The sequence below is a fragment of the Branchiostoma lanceolatum genome, chromosome 6 (genome assembly GCF_035083965.1).
Source record: "Branchiostoma lanceolatum isolate klBraLanc5 chromosome 6, klBraLanc5.hap2, whole genome shotgun sequence".
NCBI lineage: Eukaryota > Metazoa > Chordata > Leptocardii > Amphioxiformes > Branchiostomatidae > Branchiostoma > Branchiostoma lanceolatum.
Window position 1 is genome coordinate 20,518,866 of NC_089727.1, and position 20,078 is coordinate 20,538,943.

At 40.3% G+C, this 20,078-nt stretch overlaps 1 protein-coding gene and 1 long non-coding RNA gene across 2 annotated transcripts in view; both read left to right on the forward strand.

Annotated features, from left to right (window-relative positions):
* The window catches only part of LOC136436994 (short transient receptor potential channel 4-like), a 34,247-nt gene extending 24,915 nt beyond the window's left edge, over positions 1 to 9,332 (forward strand). Inside the window, exons 9-16 of the mRNA XM_066431415.1 lie at positions 1,164 to 1,340; positions 4,754 to 4,947; positions 5,596 to 5,803; positions 6,803 to 7,003; positions 7,323 to 7,364; positions 7,682 to 7,748; positions 8,136 to 8,740; positions 9,094 to 9,332. Coding sequence (XP_066287512.1) covers positions 1,164 to 1,340; positions 4,754 to 4,947; positions 5,596 to 5,803; positions 6,803 to 7,003; positions 7,323 to 7,364; positions 7,682 to 7,748; positions 8,136 to 8,740; positions 9,094 to 9,207 — 1,608 coding nt within the window. The 3' untranslated portion in view covers positions 9,208 to 9,332. The remainder of the gene's footprint in view (positions 1 to 1,163; positions 1,341 to 4,753; positions 4,948 to 5,595; positions 5,804 to 6,802; positions 7,004 to 7,322; positions 7,365 to 7,681; positions 7,749 to 8,135; positions 8,741 to 9,093) is intronic.
* Positions 9,333 to 18,602: 9,270 nt separating this feature from the next.
* On the forward strand, positions 18,603 to 19,622 carry LOC136437264 (uncharacterized). Its single transcript, XR_010756164.1, has 3 exons — positions 18,603 to 18,717; positions 19,155 to 19,205; positions 19,517 to 19,622. It is a non-coding gene; the product is annotated as an uncharacterized lncRNA (long non-coding RNA).
* The last annotated feature ends 456 nt before the right edge of the window (positions 19,623 to 20,078 follow it).

Consider the following 20,078-nt stretch of genomic DNA (forward strand, 5'->3'; position numbering starts at 1 on the left):
TGTTTTAAAAAAGCATTGTGAAAAGCATAATGTTTGAAACTCTGAATCACAAGATTTTCTACGAAATGTATAGTTCCTTTTAGATAACTGACCTCATCGCTTGGAACACGGGATCATATGTCTCCGTCTTCGTTCTCCCGTCTTCATCGCGATAGATGAGCGTCCCCTCCTTTTCACTCTCCCCAGTGTGAATTCCGTGCTGTAGAAAGTTTCATGGCCTTTCTGACAGCTCTCCTCTTCTTCGCTTGGGCAACACGACTTACATCAAAAGTCCTGATTGCCGTGTAGCGTTATCGCATCCAATAGTTCCTGTTGAGTGAATCGGATCATTTCTATCACGCGTTATACTACGTTTTGCCCAGGATGTTGTTCTACCACGTCAACGCTTCGGTAGTCTGTTTGCTATATTTCTACCCATGAAACAGATTGTAAATTTCCAAGCAAAATCACCGTTGGCAGGACAGAATCCATGGGCACATAAAAATGTCAAATTGGTCACCGGAGGATATATTTTGGGTTCATGGATACTCTCTTGCCACTATTAGATCTCCTTGAAGATTATTAAACTGTTGACAGGCAAAATTTACATGGTTGTGTGCAAGACGATTATGTTTAAAGGTAGTAAAGGCTTTTGCTAAAGGCCATGAAATATGGAGGAACCTTGCGGATACAAGCAAAGGGTCAGTCACTGGTCAAGTCACCAAGGGGGGATCGCATCAAGGTGAATAATATAGGGTTAATGACCCGCCCTGAGGTCTATAGGTGTGATAAGGCATGGTCGTTCCTATAACCACCGAATAAAGTGCCTAGGTCGCGAAGGAAAGCGGGTCATTGACGTTATTATCATATAGCCATTGTCCATATAGTGGTTAGTATTTACTTTATGTTGTATTTTGTTTGTGTAGTATTTGTCTAAACATGAAATGTAAAAGCAAAAACCCCCTGTCATTTAATGGTAACGTTCGAACACCTGGTCCGTACAAAGTTTACAGACCCGCGGGTCCATACGAAGTTTACAGACCTGCTTTTCGAGTCTGTATGATGATTACAGACCCGCAAATGGAGCCTTCTGATTGGTCAACGATATCTAGCCATATGATAATAAACCTTCAGTACCACATAATATGATAAAATATTAAACAATTGACGTACGTTCTTTCCAGTTTTCGGACGAGAGGATGAGTAGTAGTGACGGGACGAGTGCGGTCCATCCCCGCTCCACGTGGCAGGCGGACCACCCTACCCTCGTGGCGGAGGGTCTCTTCGCTACAGCAAACATCTTCAGCTCGCTCAGGGTCATCTTTCTATTCACCTCAAACTCACACCTGGGACCACTGCAGGTAAAGATTTTTGTTCACATTTTACTAAGTATCTACTAGTAGGTATAATCCTTTTTAGCTTTTGAGTGGCTTCGAATGGCTACCCTGCTATGCTGTTCTCTGGGCTTTCCCCGCCTCAGACGTTCCAAACCCGATATGGTTGACTTTTCAGAAGATACAATTTAAGTTCAGCACGTTTCAATCACAGGCAGCGTCATGAAAGACGAAGAGGGCACATTAGAAGAAGAGCAAAACTTTTCTGTAGTTACCTGAAACCTGATAAGCTTTTTATTTTAAATCAAGTTTGAAAACACCAAATTGCTAAGTTTCAGCAAGGACATTATGGTTTCAGCTCTGGTTTTGTCCACAAGTCTTGTAGACAATGGCCTCTTGCTTATTTCCAGACAATACGTGTGAACAGTCAGGCCATAACGTTAACTCAATAGACCTTAGTTCTATCCTTTAAAATATTATATATCTACTATTCAGGTAAACAAGTTTGTTTATGGCTTCTGTCTGATGCCAAATCATTTCACGTAATAAAGTTTATAAGTAGTAAATGTGCGAAGAACAAGAGTATCCTTCCACATACTTTTATAAAGCTCTAGCAGTGTAACAATAGGTGTCATATGGATTTGTCAGACAACACATGTAAGACAATACACATGCATCGTCTGCCATCTGTCCAACAGTTGAGGCAACCTTGTTCTGTCCTGCCATAGCCTGGATACCAGTCCTTTCGCGCGATGCGATGATAAGCCATTTTGGGCGGGGAAGACCTAGGCTTGTAGTAGGGGTAGAGTTGACACCCCGGGAGCGCTTGGCAGCCGAACTCAGATTTCTATTTGAGATAATTAGTGGGCCGTGTGCTATCCGTGTGCTATCTGTGGTGGCGGCGCGAGTTGCTTCCCCGGCCGAGCGATTAGCTCCAGGAGCGCGGTGGTCCGGCACCCAGGCTAGTCCAGCCACAATAGTGCAGATGTTGGCACGTGACCCAAACCACTCAATTCTAGAACAAAAAAAAAACAAAAAAATGTTGTTAATCTATGTTTTCTGCTGTAAAGGGGTATTTGATAGCTACCGTGAAGGTAAATTTTACTAGCTTGTTTTCCAGGGAATTACGTGATCACTGATGTCTAGGAAATTTACAGGCTGATTCGTGACGTGTCGGTCTGCATATCATTATTCACTACCCGCAAAATATGATTTGAAATCTATAGGGGTTCCTTTGTTAAAAAGGAGTCAACTAATGATGGCAACGATTGACCTTGAACATTTGTTGAACATTCGTATCGTGGCAATATCAAAACTGCAACCCTAAATTCAAATCAGACTTTTGTCGACTAAATACAGGAACGTCGGTTCAAATCGCAAAGTGTCTTCTTGGCCTACTGTGTTATCTCTTGTCCCCACAGAGCGCAACAAAACTAACAATGTATAAAGCCGGTACTAAAACCAAACTAACGGGCAAGTCATGTTTTGTTTTGTCCCTTCCAGACAACTCTTATTTGTTGTTTGCTTGATTTGAAGGACAAAGCAAGACAAAGCTTTCCGGAAGTTCTCTCTTACTTGTGTCTTGGTTCTTGTTGTGACCATGTTAGTATGTACAGAAAAGTCATAGGGCTATAAGTGCTTGTATGTTTTTGTTTTAGAAATTACACAAATTCATTTTTGTTAAGATCTATGGCATCTCAAAATTGTATAAATAAAACCTGTAGGTGTACGTTTATGTCAGACACTCAATACACATCCATCCTTCGTCTCGCGTGGTAGAGTCATGTTGAGTATCATTCGCTTTTTTTTACATAAAACGGAACTTGTGGAGATACCTCTGTCTGTCAAGGAGCACTGCCTCAAAACTGTTATAGGGTGTGGACCCAAACAGTTAAATTAAATGAAAGCAAAATCTTTCCAAATAATGTCCTTTACCTTAATATGGTGTTTGATAGTCAATTTACCATGTAATCAATCATGACATTATACCATGAGACAGGCTATTCTTGAAACAGTGTAAATCACTTGAACTTGTCTGGGAAATCCTTTTTTAATTTTACCCAAGAATCAGTAGCCAAAACTGTCATTTTTCAACAAAAACACAAAGTATTTTTCACAATGACCTGGCCCATTCTGCTTGCCCATCAGGACGTTTCTGTCTGCACTCTATGCATAATCAAAGATAATTGCACATAATGACTTTGGGAGAGGGTGCTAAATACAACTAATCTTTTGACAGAAATTCAGCTGTCACCTTGATTGACTTTGATGGATTGGCAAAACACAGAAAACTTTAAGAATATATCTATCTTAACTTTAAAGCTTTGGGCCCCACCTTTAGCCAAGAGCTACAAAGCTTGGGCACAAACAATGCGTAAGAAAATGGTTTATACGAATAATTGCTTGGAAAACGAATTTTGCTTATTGCATATTCAGCTATTCGTTAAGAAAGTTATAGCACCCCCCCCCCAAATATTGTCGAAATGAGCAAGATTTTACATTTCATATTATTTTGACCATATTCCTATTTTCTGGAAACTTATTCTTACACTACATGACTGTCACTATATCCTCTCAAAAATTCAATATTCTCAGCCATCGGCAAAGGTGGTGCGCGAGCCATTCTTTGTAAAATCTAGCATCATATTTCTTAATAGATTATAGAAATATTATGTAGATTTGCCACCCATGTTACACATTTCTGAATTGATTGGTTTCTTGTCTAAGTACCCTCCAAATTTCAAGCAATTCTGCCATGTCAGTCTCAAGACATCTGAGACTTTCCTAACAACAGGGTATAACCGAAATAACCCAGTTACTTAGTTGGGACTGGCCTGACGGGACTAGAGATATTGGAATATTACTTTGGTTGGGGAGGTAAATGCATTGTAAGGAATGGGATCGGCTCCATGCCCTAGACACAGTAGATAACAACAAACTGTTTCATAATTAAAAAGGCTTTGAGACTACCTTAACATTACCTTAGCCTTTTAGGCCGACGATACCCTTGTTTGTATTAAACCTTTGGATTTTGAATATCAATGTGAACATATTTATAAACTTGCAAAGTCTGAGCCTATCCGTTTTTAATTCAAAATATATCTACGATCTAGTGGTGAGAGCTTGTATTGAGATATGTACGTATCGCATACTTCACACGACCTTCGGTAAAGAAATACCCTCATGCGCTTCATTTGGCAAAATTGTTTGTCTCGAATCACTGTACTCTTTGCACAATGCGTTAGAAGTTTTATGACGTCATAAGGCCTATATCGTTAGATTATTGTATATTTACTTTAATAGTACTCGTGCGTGATAAAGTTATAACCCCTTAATACATTGTTAATGTTTCTTATCTATATTTGACTTACAGCATTTTAGTATACAGAAATGTTCACCGTAATCTGTTCACCTGAATATTTTTCTACCTGTTACTGCAGATATCGTTAGGAAGGATGGGGTTCGACATAGTCAAGGTCCTGTTCATCTACTTCCTGGTGCTGTTCGCCTTCGCTAACGGCCTGAACCAGCTGTATTTCCCGTACAACAACAACAACGGGTCCCTACAGACGGACGGGAACGACTACTACTGCTACGGCGTGCGCTGTCACGACCAGAACAACGCGTTCTCCAGGTGATTATACACATGGCAACGAATGGCAGCCATGCATCAGACTGATACGTATTTAATGCAAGCTGAGAAGAGGACTAGAAATAGCCATGCCTTTAAGTATCAGAGTTATCAACCAAGGATTAATGCGTTCAAAAATTCGCATTTCCCGAGAACCATAGTAGAATGGATGATGAAACATGGATATGGTAATCATAAACCTTGGAAGCTAGCAGCCAATCCCATTGCCGCCTGCGGTCCATGACCAGCGTGATTGGCTAGTAACGTCCTTTTCATCATCAAAACGGTGGTATCTAATTGGTTGACAATTATCTAGCGCTAAAGCTCAAAGAACCATGGGGCACGAGCTGGTACATCAGGGCTGCTGCATCGATGTACTCAATCGATGGGCCTAGCATAAACGTAAATAATAAGGAAGCTTCAAGGACAGAATTAGAACTCCAGAGCGAGTACTGTCTGGTATTCGCTCTGGGGATCTGACCAGCCGTTCAACAACGGTTTCTTAAAACTACGCAGTTGTACAAATATATACTATCGATGATGACACATGTTATGAATACTTGATTGATGGATGTGGCATCGCTGTTAGTACATGATTTAGTTTGCTTGAGCCAAAACTAATGCGTAATTTCTTTTTCCCGTCTTGTCCAGTCTATGGGAAACCTTACAGGCTCTGTTCTGGTCTCTATTCGGACTGGTCAACTTGTACGTGACTAAAGTGGAAAACGCACAGGGCTATAAGCACGCATTTACGGAGTTCGTGGGAACATGGATGTTCGGGGCCTACAACGTCATCGCCCTGATCGTGCTCCTCAACATGCTTATCGCCATGATGAACAACTCCTACCAACACATAGCGGTGAGACACGGTTATCATTAATCCCCAACCCAATCCTTGGAGATAAGATTTTATTGTATTATAATGATGAAGGTTCACTTCTCATAAAAATAGTGTCAGGACCCCTGTATGGACCCGGAATTGATATGTCGCTTTACATAGAAGTAAAACACATTATCTATGTCAATCAGTCAATCGACACGTTAAAATGTACACTAAAACCACGTAAACCACATAGTGCATCGTACATTGTTAATATTAAAGGTTTCTTGCATTAGTTTCATGATAAACTAAAAATGATCTACCAATCACAGAGTTAAATCGAGCTGTCACAGAAGGTAGCTTTAGTTTACAATGCGTTAAGGTTTGTTGTAAGACTTTGTTCAGCAGTCTTAAATATTGAATGTAGGGTGTATTGATGTTTCTAAACATGTCCTTTTTATTCTTTCTGACTTACAACCATGATATATGAAGATATATCCTCCATCTATAACCGCCTGCAGATAAATATTTTTAAATCTACTGATGACATGTCTCGAACTATATCTGTGTAGGCCAGTGAATTTGTAGCGCATTGCAAAGGAAAGGAATTAATAAGAGATAAAAATGTTAAACACAAATTAGTAAGATAAACTTGATGGTACAGGTAAATGATAATTTGCAGCAATAACATATAACCTAGTGCTCAACCATGCCTTGTCTTCTAGCAAGTTCTGTATCTGCTTGACGGACGTGTGCATCCGTCAAACAGAGCCAGAAGCGCTTTCTGTCATGAAAGTAAAAATTAAATCTGAGTCATAATCTACAGAATTCATCGTTATGACTAATATGGCGGCCGTTCGCATCAGTCAAAAAGAGCTATATTCTTTGTCGTCATCATTTTTAATAATGTAATCTTCAGAAACGTCCCTGCTACAATACGATTGAAAACGAAGAAGCTACATCAGATATGGCTATGTTATTGTTATGTAACCATTGGCAATGTATGCAAACAGGTAGCGTCTCTATATTTATCCACAGGACCACGCAGACACGGAATGGAAGTTCGCACGAACCAAGCTGTGGCTGAGTTACTTTGAGGAAGGCGGTACCCTCCCTCCTCCCTTCAACATCGTCCCCAGTCCCAAGTTCGTCTGGTACACTATCATGTGGGTCAAGAACAGCTGCTCCGAGATATGCAACTTCAGGAAGAAACAGCTCAACAGGATGAGGTCCATTGGGGTAAGATTTTTTTTGTCATCTTATCTATAAGATCTCAGTGAAAAATTAAGCTCTTTTCTAGTATGATGAACTTATCAATGATATTTTGACGTTCCCAAATCTATAACCAAACTTGAGAAGTGTTTGTCAAGAAGGTTTCTTTATACAAAACATCTGTGGCGTCCTCCGTCTATATTCCACTAAAGTCACATTGGACAAATGCACATTGCTATAAAGTAGAAGCTTAAAATAACTAGATGATGATGAAGATAACTATGGGTATTACATTCTATTATCATAATTTTAATGACTAACATACATTTCACATATCCTACTGCAGAAAATGACAGCTATCAAGCTCAGAAAAGACATGGCGTACAAGGTAAATGTTGTATTTTTCTTAGATTTAACTCAGGTTTTCTAGGGGGAATTAGACTTTTATAGTTCGCTGCAGGTCTGCGAAGAGAAAGAAGTCGAACAAAAAACAGTTTAATGTTGTGGATGTAAATGGATAACCTTAATATGGATACTAATGCAAACACCTTGAAACATCTGCGTACCTGGTGATATCTGTTTTTTTTATATTTATTTATTTATTGGAATACCCTTGATACATGCATACATTGTATGTATGTGATATGTAATTAGTATTATGGCTCCCCTCAGTTCATAGTGATGTTGTTGTATCGCATCCCACAGGACGTCATTCAGAACCTGGTACGGAGATACATCGCAAACGAGATCAGAGACCGGGAAAGCTCAGAAGGTAGGACTTCCTTTGCAAACGTTTTGTTTTTTATCCAGTAACTACTAAACCATAAACATTTAATCTTGGGGGATCCGTATTTTTTATTATTAACTGTCATTCAACAAAAGGGAATGAACAATTAGTTTTAAAGGTCTTCATAAAGAGTTTGATTTTCTGTCGTGCACTGATCTTTGGGTTGTGTGACGTAAAGAGTAGGTCTGAGGTGCCGGGTCGATATCGGCCGCCGTCCCTAGTAAATGTAGGTTGATTTGCCTTTATGTAGATAAATCTTGCGTTGGGGTTAGGGTAGATATTAAAGTATTTGCCGTGCTAACACAGAAGAGCTTTCATTAAAAAATGTCAGGACAAATACCGAACGTTGATAGATGTTTGTTCGTATTTCAGGTCTGTGTGAAGACGACATCAACGAGTTGAAGCAGGACATCTCGAGTTTCCGGTACGAGATGCTAGCTCTGCTAAAGTCGGACGGTGGGGAGGGGGGCCTGGACTCGCTGCAGGACGAGCGGCCGTCCCGGAGGAAGCGACGGACCGGCAAGTACAGCCTTGAGGCTCTATCTCAGCCGCGGTCCCGTTCTATGAACAACCTCGATCGGCTTGAAGAGCACCCGACGGTTGAGGAGACGGACTCCACCAAGGTGTGTTTGTCCCGGCCGCTTGCAGCCGCTGCCGTCAGGTCCGTGTTTCCCGTCTTGGAACAGAGGCAGAGGAACGTCATGAACGGGCAGGTGGCCGGGACGGTGGAACGGACCTGGTCCCGGGGTAACCCCGGTAACCCCGCCGGAGTACAGGACGGCAACCCGCTGCTGCTACAGACCGAGCGCGTCTCCAGCATGGGTAGGATAAGCAGGACATTTGTCACGCTGGCGTCTCCCGTTCTAGGACGGAGAAGGCGACAGCAGAGGAAAGATTTGGACGAGAGGATAGGAGAAGACACGGAGCTGGGCGAAATGTCTCGCGCCAAAAGGAACTATGCCAACGAAAACGACATGGTAACTCGTTTGTGACGCATAGGGAAAACGACAGGGTGGTAACTCGTCTATGACGAATTGGGAGAAGTCCTGCATGTTCTGACACTCTCTCATAGACGCTACCTGTGGCGTCACCCCTTTTGTGGCGTCCTCTTTACGACGTCATCAGATCTTGCATGTTTGGGGTATCCCACCACAGTTAGGTCTCCCACCGCAGTTAATGAGACGTCGCTTACGTTTCCCTGCATGTGGGCAGACTTCCTTCTCTCTCAGGACCCATCCGTTTTAATGAGAGATGCTTGTAAAGAAAAATGAAGGAAGAAATGGAGAGTTTGTTAATGCTTCAATCGGACGTTTTCTCTTTCTTCACGCAGGGAGTCGTCTTCACGTGTGCCCCCATCGCGGAAATGGACGACTCCGCAGAAGAAGAGCCTTCCGATGAGGTAAACAGCTCGTCCGAATCGACACAGCGTCACGATGTCGTTTAACGGAAAACGAAAGCATAGTTTCTGCCACGCACCTGTTTAAAAAGTGTGTCTGGCTGATGCAGATATGACAGAATTTCCCATAGGATCCATATTGGACGTTTGGATTCCCATTAGGATGGTTGTACAATTGAAAAAAAGATTTGACAAAACTCCCGGATTTACACCATGAAGACAGCGATGGAGTAACGTCTTAAGGAGCTGAACACGGTGCTTTAAGACACTTGACGTGTGGAAGTACTATTCACTCAAATGAATTGTCTTGGTACATTTCTCAACGTTCCGGTGCATCAGAGTTAAGAACAGTGCAGAATGGTGAACAGAACGCTACAGAAATGTTGAGGAGGGAGGATTTTTACTCGTCTTCTTGACTTCCTCATCAGTTGACGATCGTCGCGTGCTCTGTGGAACTCTCAAAGACATTTCTAATGCAGAGTTCTTTGAGATATATGCTAAGCCTTGTGGGCTACCGTACGCCTGATGGAATAGGTATTCCATGGAACATTCCGGACAAGAGGATGCAACGAATCCGGGTTTCGATGTCTATCTATCAAAGAGGACGTGAAAACGCCATCACCTTTTCTTGTAAACAAGGATTTAAAACTGAATAGTATTCTTTGAAATCAAGTAACGTTGTAGATAGGTTAGCATTTCAAACATGGGTTCTCTAAGCTTTCATTTATGTTTACATATAAAGATATATATCAGTATACGTCAGAATTCATTATGTGATGACGATGCACATCAAACGTGTGGTCAGAACATGTGGATGACGTCACGAAGACTTGTGTTGTTTTAACGTCCGGCTGACGTCATCACAATGTGCTGTGACATCATCGGAATATGTACTTTGAAGGGACCTTACGTCCTGGGAATAACTTGGTGATATCGTCAATTCTGCATCCAAAGTAGGGTTTATATAAAGCATGACGGGATAGGGGTAGAGTTACCTTTGACCTGCCAAGTTGACCTTTGACCTGCCAACTGTAGTGCCTTTCACGAGTCTGTGCAAAGTGCGTGTTGCTTTCTTACTGTAAATAGTCAAATTTGTACGACAAGCTGCTACTATATAAATGTAACTGTGCTGGACGCTTGTATTGCGGTGTTAGAATTTCAACACTGGTCCCGTTTTGGAAAGTAGAAGGTCTTTTTGAAACGCATTTAAATTTGAATTTTATCATGTGATAAAAAGAAAATCTTAGATATAGGAGAAAGCTATGAAGCGTTTCTTGTGACGTCATAGGAAGCCAAAATGTTGGCGGACGCAACTTTTTGCATTTCAATGAATCGTAGCTAAAACAATTTTGACCTTTAGAAATCCTTTCATCCTTTTAAATCTTCTAGATTTGGTGTCTATGGCTGTCAGAAAAAGACACAGGAAACAACGTATCGTTGAAATACACACATTTTTGCACGCTTCAGTTACGGTACTTTGAAATGCAAATAAGGGTCACCAAGATGGCGGTAGGCATCTGCCTGATTCATTAATTGAAGAAATCATAGTGAGTGAAAACGCTCTACAACAATGCATATGTCTTCTAATAAGGATTATGAATTTCTAGTGTTTATTCAAGAGTAAAGTGGCCAGTATTATATCATTTCTCGCTTAGAGATTGGCACTGAGGAAGATTCCACGCGCAAATGAAACGTACGCAAACATCAAACATGCAAAAGGGTGACGCAACACTCTTGGCTGTGGCAAGCTAACCACGTGATCTTTAAAACAAACAAAAGCACAACATGCAAACATGCAAATGTTTGATCATGGCACGCGCGCGAGCACACACACAAACACACACACACACACACAAACGAACACATACATAACACAACACAACGCACACATTCATGTACACCGTACACATGAAAACAAACATACGCATTGCCATTCGAACATACATACTATTCATTCAAAGACCTACGAAAAAAATAAGTGTTTCCGGTCAGTTACCTGATTGAACAAAACAAAAACTGCCGTTTAATAAATTTCTGTATTTCACAACATAACTTTTGGCACAATCTATAAAAGGAAAATCAAAAATACCAGTAAAATTCTAGGAATTCTTGCAAAAGGGCCGTAAAATACACTGTTAGCCCCTGAGGCATCACCAAAAATAAAACATTACATACCTACAAACCCTTATGCTCTTCAGAACAGCGTTAAGAAAACACAACATTATTTTCTAAGGCCCAAAGGAACTGAAAACTGTTTAATGGTGCATCTACGGCTTCAATATAGCTTCACAATATTTTTACTTGATACAGGCTAATTTCTGTTAACTAACGAGCGTGTTAACAATTAGTAGGTTTGTTAATCCATAGCACAGACTTCTCTAATTTTATCAAGAAGTATTGGTGCATTGTTTCAAAAATGTCTGTTCATACTGCCGACAGTAAGCTTGAAAGCTCTATTGTAAGCTTGTAATTGTGTTAGAACATAATTTTTACTTAAACAAGAGGCTCATTCCCTGAAGCGTCACCAAAAAAACACCAAAACCTTTATCGCTTTGTTTAACTGTATCTTGCTCCAATGCAGTTTGGGTGGCTCTTGGGAAATGGCCTAGGGTGTCTTTGTCGACAGATTTGATTGGTTGCTCCAGCTCTTTATATTGTCTGAAGATGTATGGCCAATTTTGATTGGTTCACTCCTGATTTATTTACCTTATATCAAACCACCGTTGGCTAAACTAGTTTATAAAATACATTTTGAAAGTTTAGTTTCAAATAAAGTACGTTTGTTACATTTAATGAGTTTGTTTAAATCAAATACTGTTACACCAACAGAAATATTCGGATATTTTATACATCATTTCTAAGTCAAGTTTTACATGCATAATTTTAAGCTTATGCCATCATTGCAATATCAAAAAGATTACAATTATTCATCCCTCATTTAAAATACAACTGAACTGTACGTTAAGGCTAAGTTAAAATTTTTGAAAATTTTGCAACAATGTTAAATTTATGTTCATTATATTCCTCACTATATTTGAAAATAAAAGTACCGATAGAAATTTTATGATATGTTGCAAGCAATAAAAAGCATAATATCGACATAAACATGTATATGTTATTATATTGATAAATCCACCCTCCCTAAAAAGAAAATACACAGCGTCCATCTATTGTCTGGTACTCGGAAACACGTGATCACTACGTCACTTCCGGTGTGCTCTTGTTTACAGCATACTACAAGAACCTTCAATGTGTTGATCAGACGTTTAAAGATATGTTTTAAAATATGCATATATCTTGCTGTACATAAGAATAGATGTGACTATATGATATTTCAGAACAGATACAGTTTCTTATATGTCTCCTCACCTGGGTTTGCAGACATGGAACGATTTCAGATGAATAAATTGAAATATTATATCATCGCCTGATCGTTTTATTCATCTAAATGACTGGATACGTTGCCTACGTTATGCCGAATTCTCTGCCACAACACTCTTAGGTGTTTTCAGTATACCTGAAAAGATAAAAAGTTCGTCACACTCATTTGGCGTGGTAATTTCCAAGCAGAAGTATGGGTAGATTTAGGTAGGTCTCGTGCGATGTAGAATTACCCAAAACCCAATACACTATACATATAGAACACAACACGTCCGAAAATAATTTAATCAGATTGGTACAACATAGGATATTGGAGTTTTATCTATTTTCTTTTTTTTAAATCATTGACTTCTTACCTGCTGACGTTTCGGTGTCTGTCAGACGTATTCGGTGGATCAAGGAGGCGGTTTCAGTGGATAAGAAAGTCAACACCAGTGATGAACCGGGGCGAGGGGCATACAAGCTGAGCCACGTTTGGGATTGTGTTCTCGCTGGAAAAAGCGCCACCTACTTCGGCTACTTATAGCGGCGAGAAGCAGTACTCCAGTAAGAAGTTCTGAAGAAGGTGTCTGACAGACACCGAAACGTCAGCAGGTAAGATTTTATTGGTTGTGTAAAAAGAAAACTGAAATATCCTAGAATACAACACGGTGTATTCCGTATCGCCCGAGGTACCGGTCCGGTTGCCTCATACATATAAGAGAGACGGAGACACTCAAACATACGGGAACAACAAAAACAACAACAACGTCACGAACTTGCATCGACTCTCCTATTGGTTGACCTCCTTGATTTGATTGACAGCCGTTATACTAGCCCATAGGATCCTTCGCTTTTGACTCTGGGAACGAGCCACCCCCGCAACAGCTGTGAAATAAACATTGGAAGATTAATGACGTTTTAATTACAAATCGATGACTTTTACTGTAAGTAACGGATGTCGCTAAATTATCATAAGCACGAATACCTCACCTTAAATAGTTGCTATAGTATTTAGGAAAGTCTTGGAAATGTGGCAATTCTTTTTCCGGTCCGAAAGATCACTTGATTTCCCTACCAAGTAAAATTACCTTCCGATACTTTTATTCAGACGAAAATTTCATATTGAAATTTATATGATATTCTATGTCTTTATTTACTGTTTCGAAAAATTAACTATCATCAGTAAATAATCAAATGTTGCTGTGGATGTAATGTAAGTCAGGTTTTGTTATGATAATGCCTTGTGTTTGTACGAATTCTTTGTTCTTGGTCGCTTGTTTGTATTTTAAGCCTAGGTTACACACAGCCGAACATGGCCTCCCGACTCTCCCCCGACCATGGTTGGAGTGATTCGGGAGTGATTCGGGAGCTAGCTCGGTTGGCGTTCGGCCGAGTCGGCTGGCGTTCGGCTGAGTCGGCTGGTGTTCGGCTGCGGCATCCGAATGTTTTGAAAATTTCAAAACATTCGGCTCTGGACGGAGGGTCTGAAATGGGTCGGTTGGTGTTCGGCTGGTGTTCGGCGCGGTCGGCTAGTGCTCGGCTGGTATTCGGGATTGAGTCAGTAGTAAAATTAGAACCTTAACCACGCCAGAAACACTACTGACTTACTCCCAACTAGTTTCCAACCTACCCATAACTCACCCCAAGGCCGTAGACAAAACTCTGCTAACTCATTCTCAACCAAGTGACTACTATCGGAACGTGGGCGAATCACCCCCGACCTTCACACGACCAAAAACAAAGAAGAACACTAAAAGCAGTATTAAAGCTAGCCATGATCCGAATTCGATCTGTCGGTGATGTTAACAACATAATAGAATGGATTATTTTAATTAAAACCGAAAATGACCCCTCTTTTGAAAGTCGCTGAATATGTCCATTTAAATTCGTGAGAGGGTCTGCAATCGGTCGGGGTTTAGTCAGGAGAGATTCGGCAGTCTGCGGCTAGAGGTCGGGATGGTTGGGAGTAAGCTAGAAAGCATTCGGGGCCCATTCGGGAGTAATTCGTGTACTGGTTAGGAGATGATCGGCGCATCTTCGGCGCATGTTCGGCACCAAAGATAGGCGTGGCCCAAAAACTGGTCAGAATGCTCCCGAACTACCGCCGACCTGAGTCGGCTAGCGTTCGGGAGCCATGTTCGGCTATGTGTAACCTAGGCTTTAGATTAGCCCAGACAAGAGGCATTTATACGATTGCCGACATTTAAAGTCACGGGGAGGGGGGAGTGGGTGACATACATTTTGATACAGTTCGTTTCAATAGTCTCTCTGGTATATTAAAACAAAAACAGAACATCTTCCATTTTGTAAATTATCCAATACGAACATCAACACCCGAAAAATGATATCATTCGATATTCAGTTAAACTTTCTATAACAGATATGACATCTAATATCTTCTGAAGACTATTCTACTTCCAATCCTCGGCGTGAAATCACATGTTAAAAATAGTAATGATTCATCAATCAATATTCTAGCAATACAAATAAAATTCAGTTAGTTACAATTGGTTCCTGTTGACTTTTGGTCCAGCCTCCTTCGCAGACTTTTAGTATCAACGGCGTTTGTTTTATTTCATTTTTTATTTATTTGTTGATGGAGGGCTGATTCTCGATTCTCAAAACAGGCCAGGTTCTCCGATGCCGGGGAAGATAATTTAAAGAACCTCACCCACGCTTCTGAAAATCGAGAAGAACGTTCCACCTACAAAAAAAAATAAAAGCCGGCGCTCCATGAAGTCGAAAGAGACTAGGTTTGATCCCGGACCCAGAAAAACGCCACTTTCTTTATCGAGACCAGAATACACAAGCGGACGCTCTATTATGATGAAAGGTTATGGGTCCTTTGTTGGAAAAGGCTGCGGCCTTTAGCGTAGTTCTCTTGTCCAAACAGCCAGCAGGCACCATTGTGTTGCGGCTGATCTGTATTTGGGTTGCTCAAAAAGCGCCGGGGAGGGAAAAGAAACACGTACCTACATCTGGCGATATTCTAGCCGCAGGCCTCTTCGCTAGAGATACAGCATACGTCAAAACACAGGCGTACAAAATCACAGAAGACAATAACTGAGAATTCAGAACACTGGCTGAGAATATGGAGTTACAACGAAGTAGAGGAAAGGTAAGTCGGAATTTCTGTTAGTTATTTCTGGAGTTTTGATCGTCTGTTTCATTTGACAAGAGAATTAGACCGTTAACAAAATTGTTACTTTATCTAGTTACATGTATCAATCTATCGCTAACTGCCATATGAAATTTAGGAAGGTATAACTATAGATATAAAACAAAAGAGAGAATTCCTATTTCCAGCGTGTATGCAATGACGTATTAGTTATATCCGGGTCACCTTAACCTTTATTTGACGTCATGGAGGTCAACTGTTACATTCCGAACTTAGTGAATCAAAGATTTTAAGTATATTACACGTATCTCAAGTTATAACAACGTAGTGCGTCAGATGTTGGAGATCAAATAACCATTTGTCTAGCACAACATCTGCTTCTAACAGATTCCCATTTACATTGAATCAAATTTACGAAAAGACACCAAAATATGGAGATATATTCGGCAGAACAGTACGTAAGACGCAGAATTTCCAGTAAAAAGTTTTTTTTGTGAATTTTTTTTATTATGATTTCGGCACCACCTAGAAGAGTCCAGTCCAAATGTATGTCAAAACACCCCCCTCCCACCCGCCTTACTGGCAATGAATGTGGTAAACAATAGAGTTATTTACAGTTGTTGCAAACACATATCAACTCTTGTATTGTTATATCTATTCATCGATTCAGTAACATATTCATTCGTTTCTCATTCATGTATACGTTCATTCTTTGTTCATTCATTCATGTATTCTTTTCTTATCCATGCTGTATTTTTCCCAGAGTTAAGCTACGATGAAAACACCGGAAACGAAATGACGAAGGCTTAATTTTCAAGTTGAAATTGAACATTAGTTGCAATATTCCAGTGTGAAGTGTAAGGAAAGGTACGAGACCACACCATGGGGTCACCAGAGGTCACGGACACAGATATACCTGGGGACGAGGTCCCGAGACACATCAGGTGAGCAAAAACTAAAATGGACGACAAAAGTGATACCTTCCGAATTAGAAAAGAATTCTATGCACTAAGGATATTTATCATATAGTAAATACTTTGTCAATCATAATCAGTTCCTTATAAAATATTTTCACAACTTATCAAGACGCACTGAAATTCTTCGCTTTTCTTGCCGTTATTTAGGTATATCAAATTTCACTTCTCGTCTATCAATTTAACTCGAACTGACGATGGTATCTCGAGAGAATATCTTTGACTGAAGGGATATGTTTATCGATTCAAAGAGGGGCCGTTATCTACAGGAAACATCTGTTGCATACGTTGCTATTGTTTCGCAACAAAAGAGAATTGATTCCTGCGAAAGTCTCGTCAGTCAGGCTTTTACTTTTAAAAGCACGACAACCTCTTGTCTTGTATGTGTATGTTTTAACGGTTTTGGATTCAGCTAGCGATGTGTTGGACTTATATTTGTACCTTTCTATAGTTTGGAAATTGGATGGATGGCAAAGCATTTTATTCTGTTTCAGGTATGTATTTTATACCAGTATGACATTTTGGGTACGACAAAACTATACCCACGTTCCTATTATCATTGCGTGTTTTGTTAAAGTCAATAATCTAAATCTAACGTAACAGTAAAAGACGGGATGAGATATGTTTCTAAATGACGTCCATATTTTTTTCCTATAACAACACATTGTGATGGATTCTGGTTAGGAAAGGTTTAGCGTAACTAATTATAGGTAAGTAGCTTGGGTGTCATCTTAGTTTATGTTTTCAGCTCTCTCCTCGTTTACGTTCAGATCGTTGAAAACCGACTAACGCTTACAAGACTGAATTCCATACTATGATGTGATAGTTCTTGAGCAAGCACGAAGGGAGGGGGATGTCGTCGGAAAAGTAGCCGATATAGGTAACAGACAAGAGGGAAACTTGCAAACAAAATGAGTTAATTTTTTCTCCTCTTCTTGACGAGCCAATGTCAACCTTTCATTGCCTTCCAATATGATAAAAGTAGTATGCATTATATACATAATTTATGTGGCGTTATCGTGCCACATATGTATATTAGGGAATATTATATAAAGAGCTGCCTGGATATATGGCGTCATACAAATGAGCACCCGTCAAGTTCATGGCACCCGTCAAGCACTGACAAATCACCATTGCTGTCATTCATGATCATTTCTGCTAAAATGAAGATTGACTTTTTGGACGGATAACTACTCAGTCTCGTATCAAATGCTAATGATACTTTCATTTTCTGAAAACAGAAGTGCGGATGATTTGATGAGTCACGTGAATGACGTATGGCACAGCTGCTATCGCCTGGCCAATCAGAACGTCGAGCTGCAACTCCGCTTAGAATTAGCTGAAGTGACTCAGGAACGAGATCGTCGGAAAGGGAAAATGGCGACGTAGGTAGTTTGTTGCTTGTGACCTTGGCCAAAAATGTGTTGATTTCTTCTCTTCGAGCTTTTTGTCAATTTCCTGCCACGTCGTTCTTGGAGTTGAACACAAATATAACTATATTAGCAACAGAAGATAATGACGGATGTGAATGGTCCAGTCCAGCATTTAGAATAATTAAGTAAGATGTTTGCAGTCACGTGACTACGGCGCAATTTGATGTCCGCCATCTTGGTGGGTTAAAGACGGGTTCGAAGTGTGGTAAATGTTAACATTTTGTTTATTGCATAGAGAACTATTTCTACTTTTGTTAAGCCAACTATGATCCCCAGGGGCTTCAAATGTTGTGTATGTTTGTTTGTTTTGTTGTAACCATCACTTTTTGGCCTCTTGGTTCATGCGTATGGTTTTTACCAACGTATGCATAGCAAAATGGACTGTTGGTTATATGTCAAAGGTAAAGGCTGCTAAGTTGCAAATATTTTATTTTATTCACTGTAGTTTATACATGTTCTGTCTTGTTTTATTTAAGAACCAGAAACATCCTTATTGCCACAATAGCTAAGGACATCTTTTATTCACAATGCTCTTCTATGTCAATACAGGTTACATGCTGACGAGTTTCCAGGGAAGATCGCCCTCTTACGGAAACTAATGAGACTGCAGGCTGAGCTGGACGAGACCAAGTCGACATGTGGAGACCTACGGAGGCGAAAAACATTTCTGGTAAGCGACAAAACACTCAGCAAAGTGTGGAAAGATATATACGGTAGTTTCAGTGCGTTTCAATATAGAAGGCCGTTTCGTCCCACAGATCAAAGTATTCTTTGAAGATGGTTCGCAAAAGTATTCAACATGAAGAATATACTCTAATTGATTAATTCATAGGGTGATTGACTTATTGCTTCATGGATAGATCAAGTGGGTTAGTGACACGTAGTAGGTGAATGGGTGAGTGAGTGAGTGAGTGAGTGAATGAGCAAGTATATTAATGAGTGAATGAGTATGTGAGTGAATAAATTCGTCACAGAGGCAGTCAGTCCAAGCCACCGTCAGTACGTCAGTGGGCTATTTACATATCAGTTGATTTATTTGTTGATTGAAGTCATCTTAACAGCGCTGTGCAAGGTATTCATAGCTAATCTTCTCTAACCCAATTACAGGAATTGAACGTTGATGACTTAGAAAGAATGGTTGCTAAACTACAGTGTGAGGTAAGACCATGCATTTTTTCGCCCAACGGATCAGTTCTGAATACACCCCAAAACTATTTGCAACAAAATTTGGACAAAAAAAATGACTGAATACAGATATCAAAAGTGGTCAGTAGTCAAGGTCACCTTCTAGTCCTAGCATGCTTTGCGAGAAGAAAAACAAAGATGGCCGCCCTAAACATAAAAATATCGCAAAGGTAAACGATTACTGAACAGAATCGTTTCAACAATATAGAGTATTTACTGTTTTGATATCAAGGAGACTATTTTCTGTCTTTTACAAAAAGTGGCTTTTTTAATATTTTTCTTAGCTTTACACTTCCCAGTCCCGCTTGTCAGAAGCATTGGAGGAGGCACGTACCATGGCAAATGTGCTAAACCTGGAGATGCAAGCAAGACAAAGGACAGAGGTCATGATGTAAGTAATATCATAATAAAATCGTTGGTCTAGTGCACGGTGGTCTGTCACTAGGGTATGCTTTCCCGCTGCTACGCGCGTTCGACAAGGTATCGGGTTACACTGGGCAACGTTTTGGCTAACGGCAAAACATTTGCAACAAACACAATCAAAAATTTTCAAAAATCCCAAAAACACAAACCTCGGGAAAACCGTTACGGTCATTTTCAGCCACTAATAAGGTAAGGAGGGTGCTTTATGAAGCTGATCCTTCACGATGTTTAAATGCATGACATGCCGCACAGATAGAGGGATGGGGGTAATTAACGGCGCCGTAAACAATATTCAATGTCACAAAAAATTACGCCGGTAGCTTCGTAACATGTTAGATGTCCACAACAAAGTGCCAGCAAGGATATACTCTCCAGAAAACAGGTAATATTTGTGACAACAGTAGTTTTTCTCCTGAAGCGGGG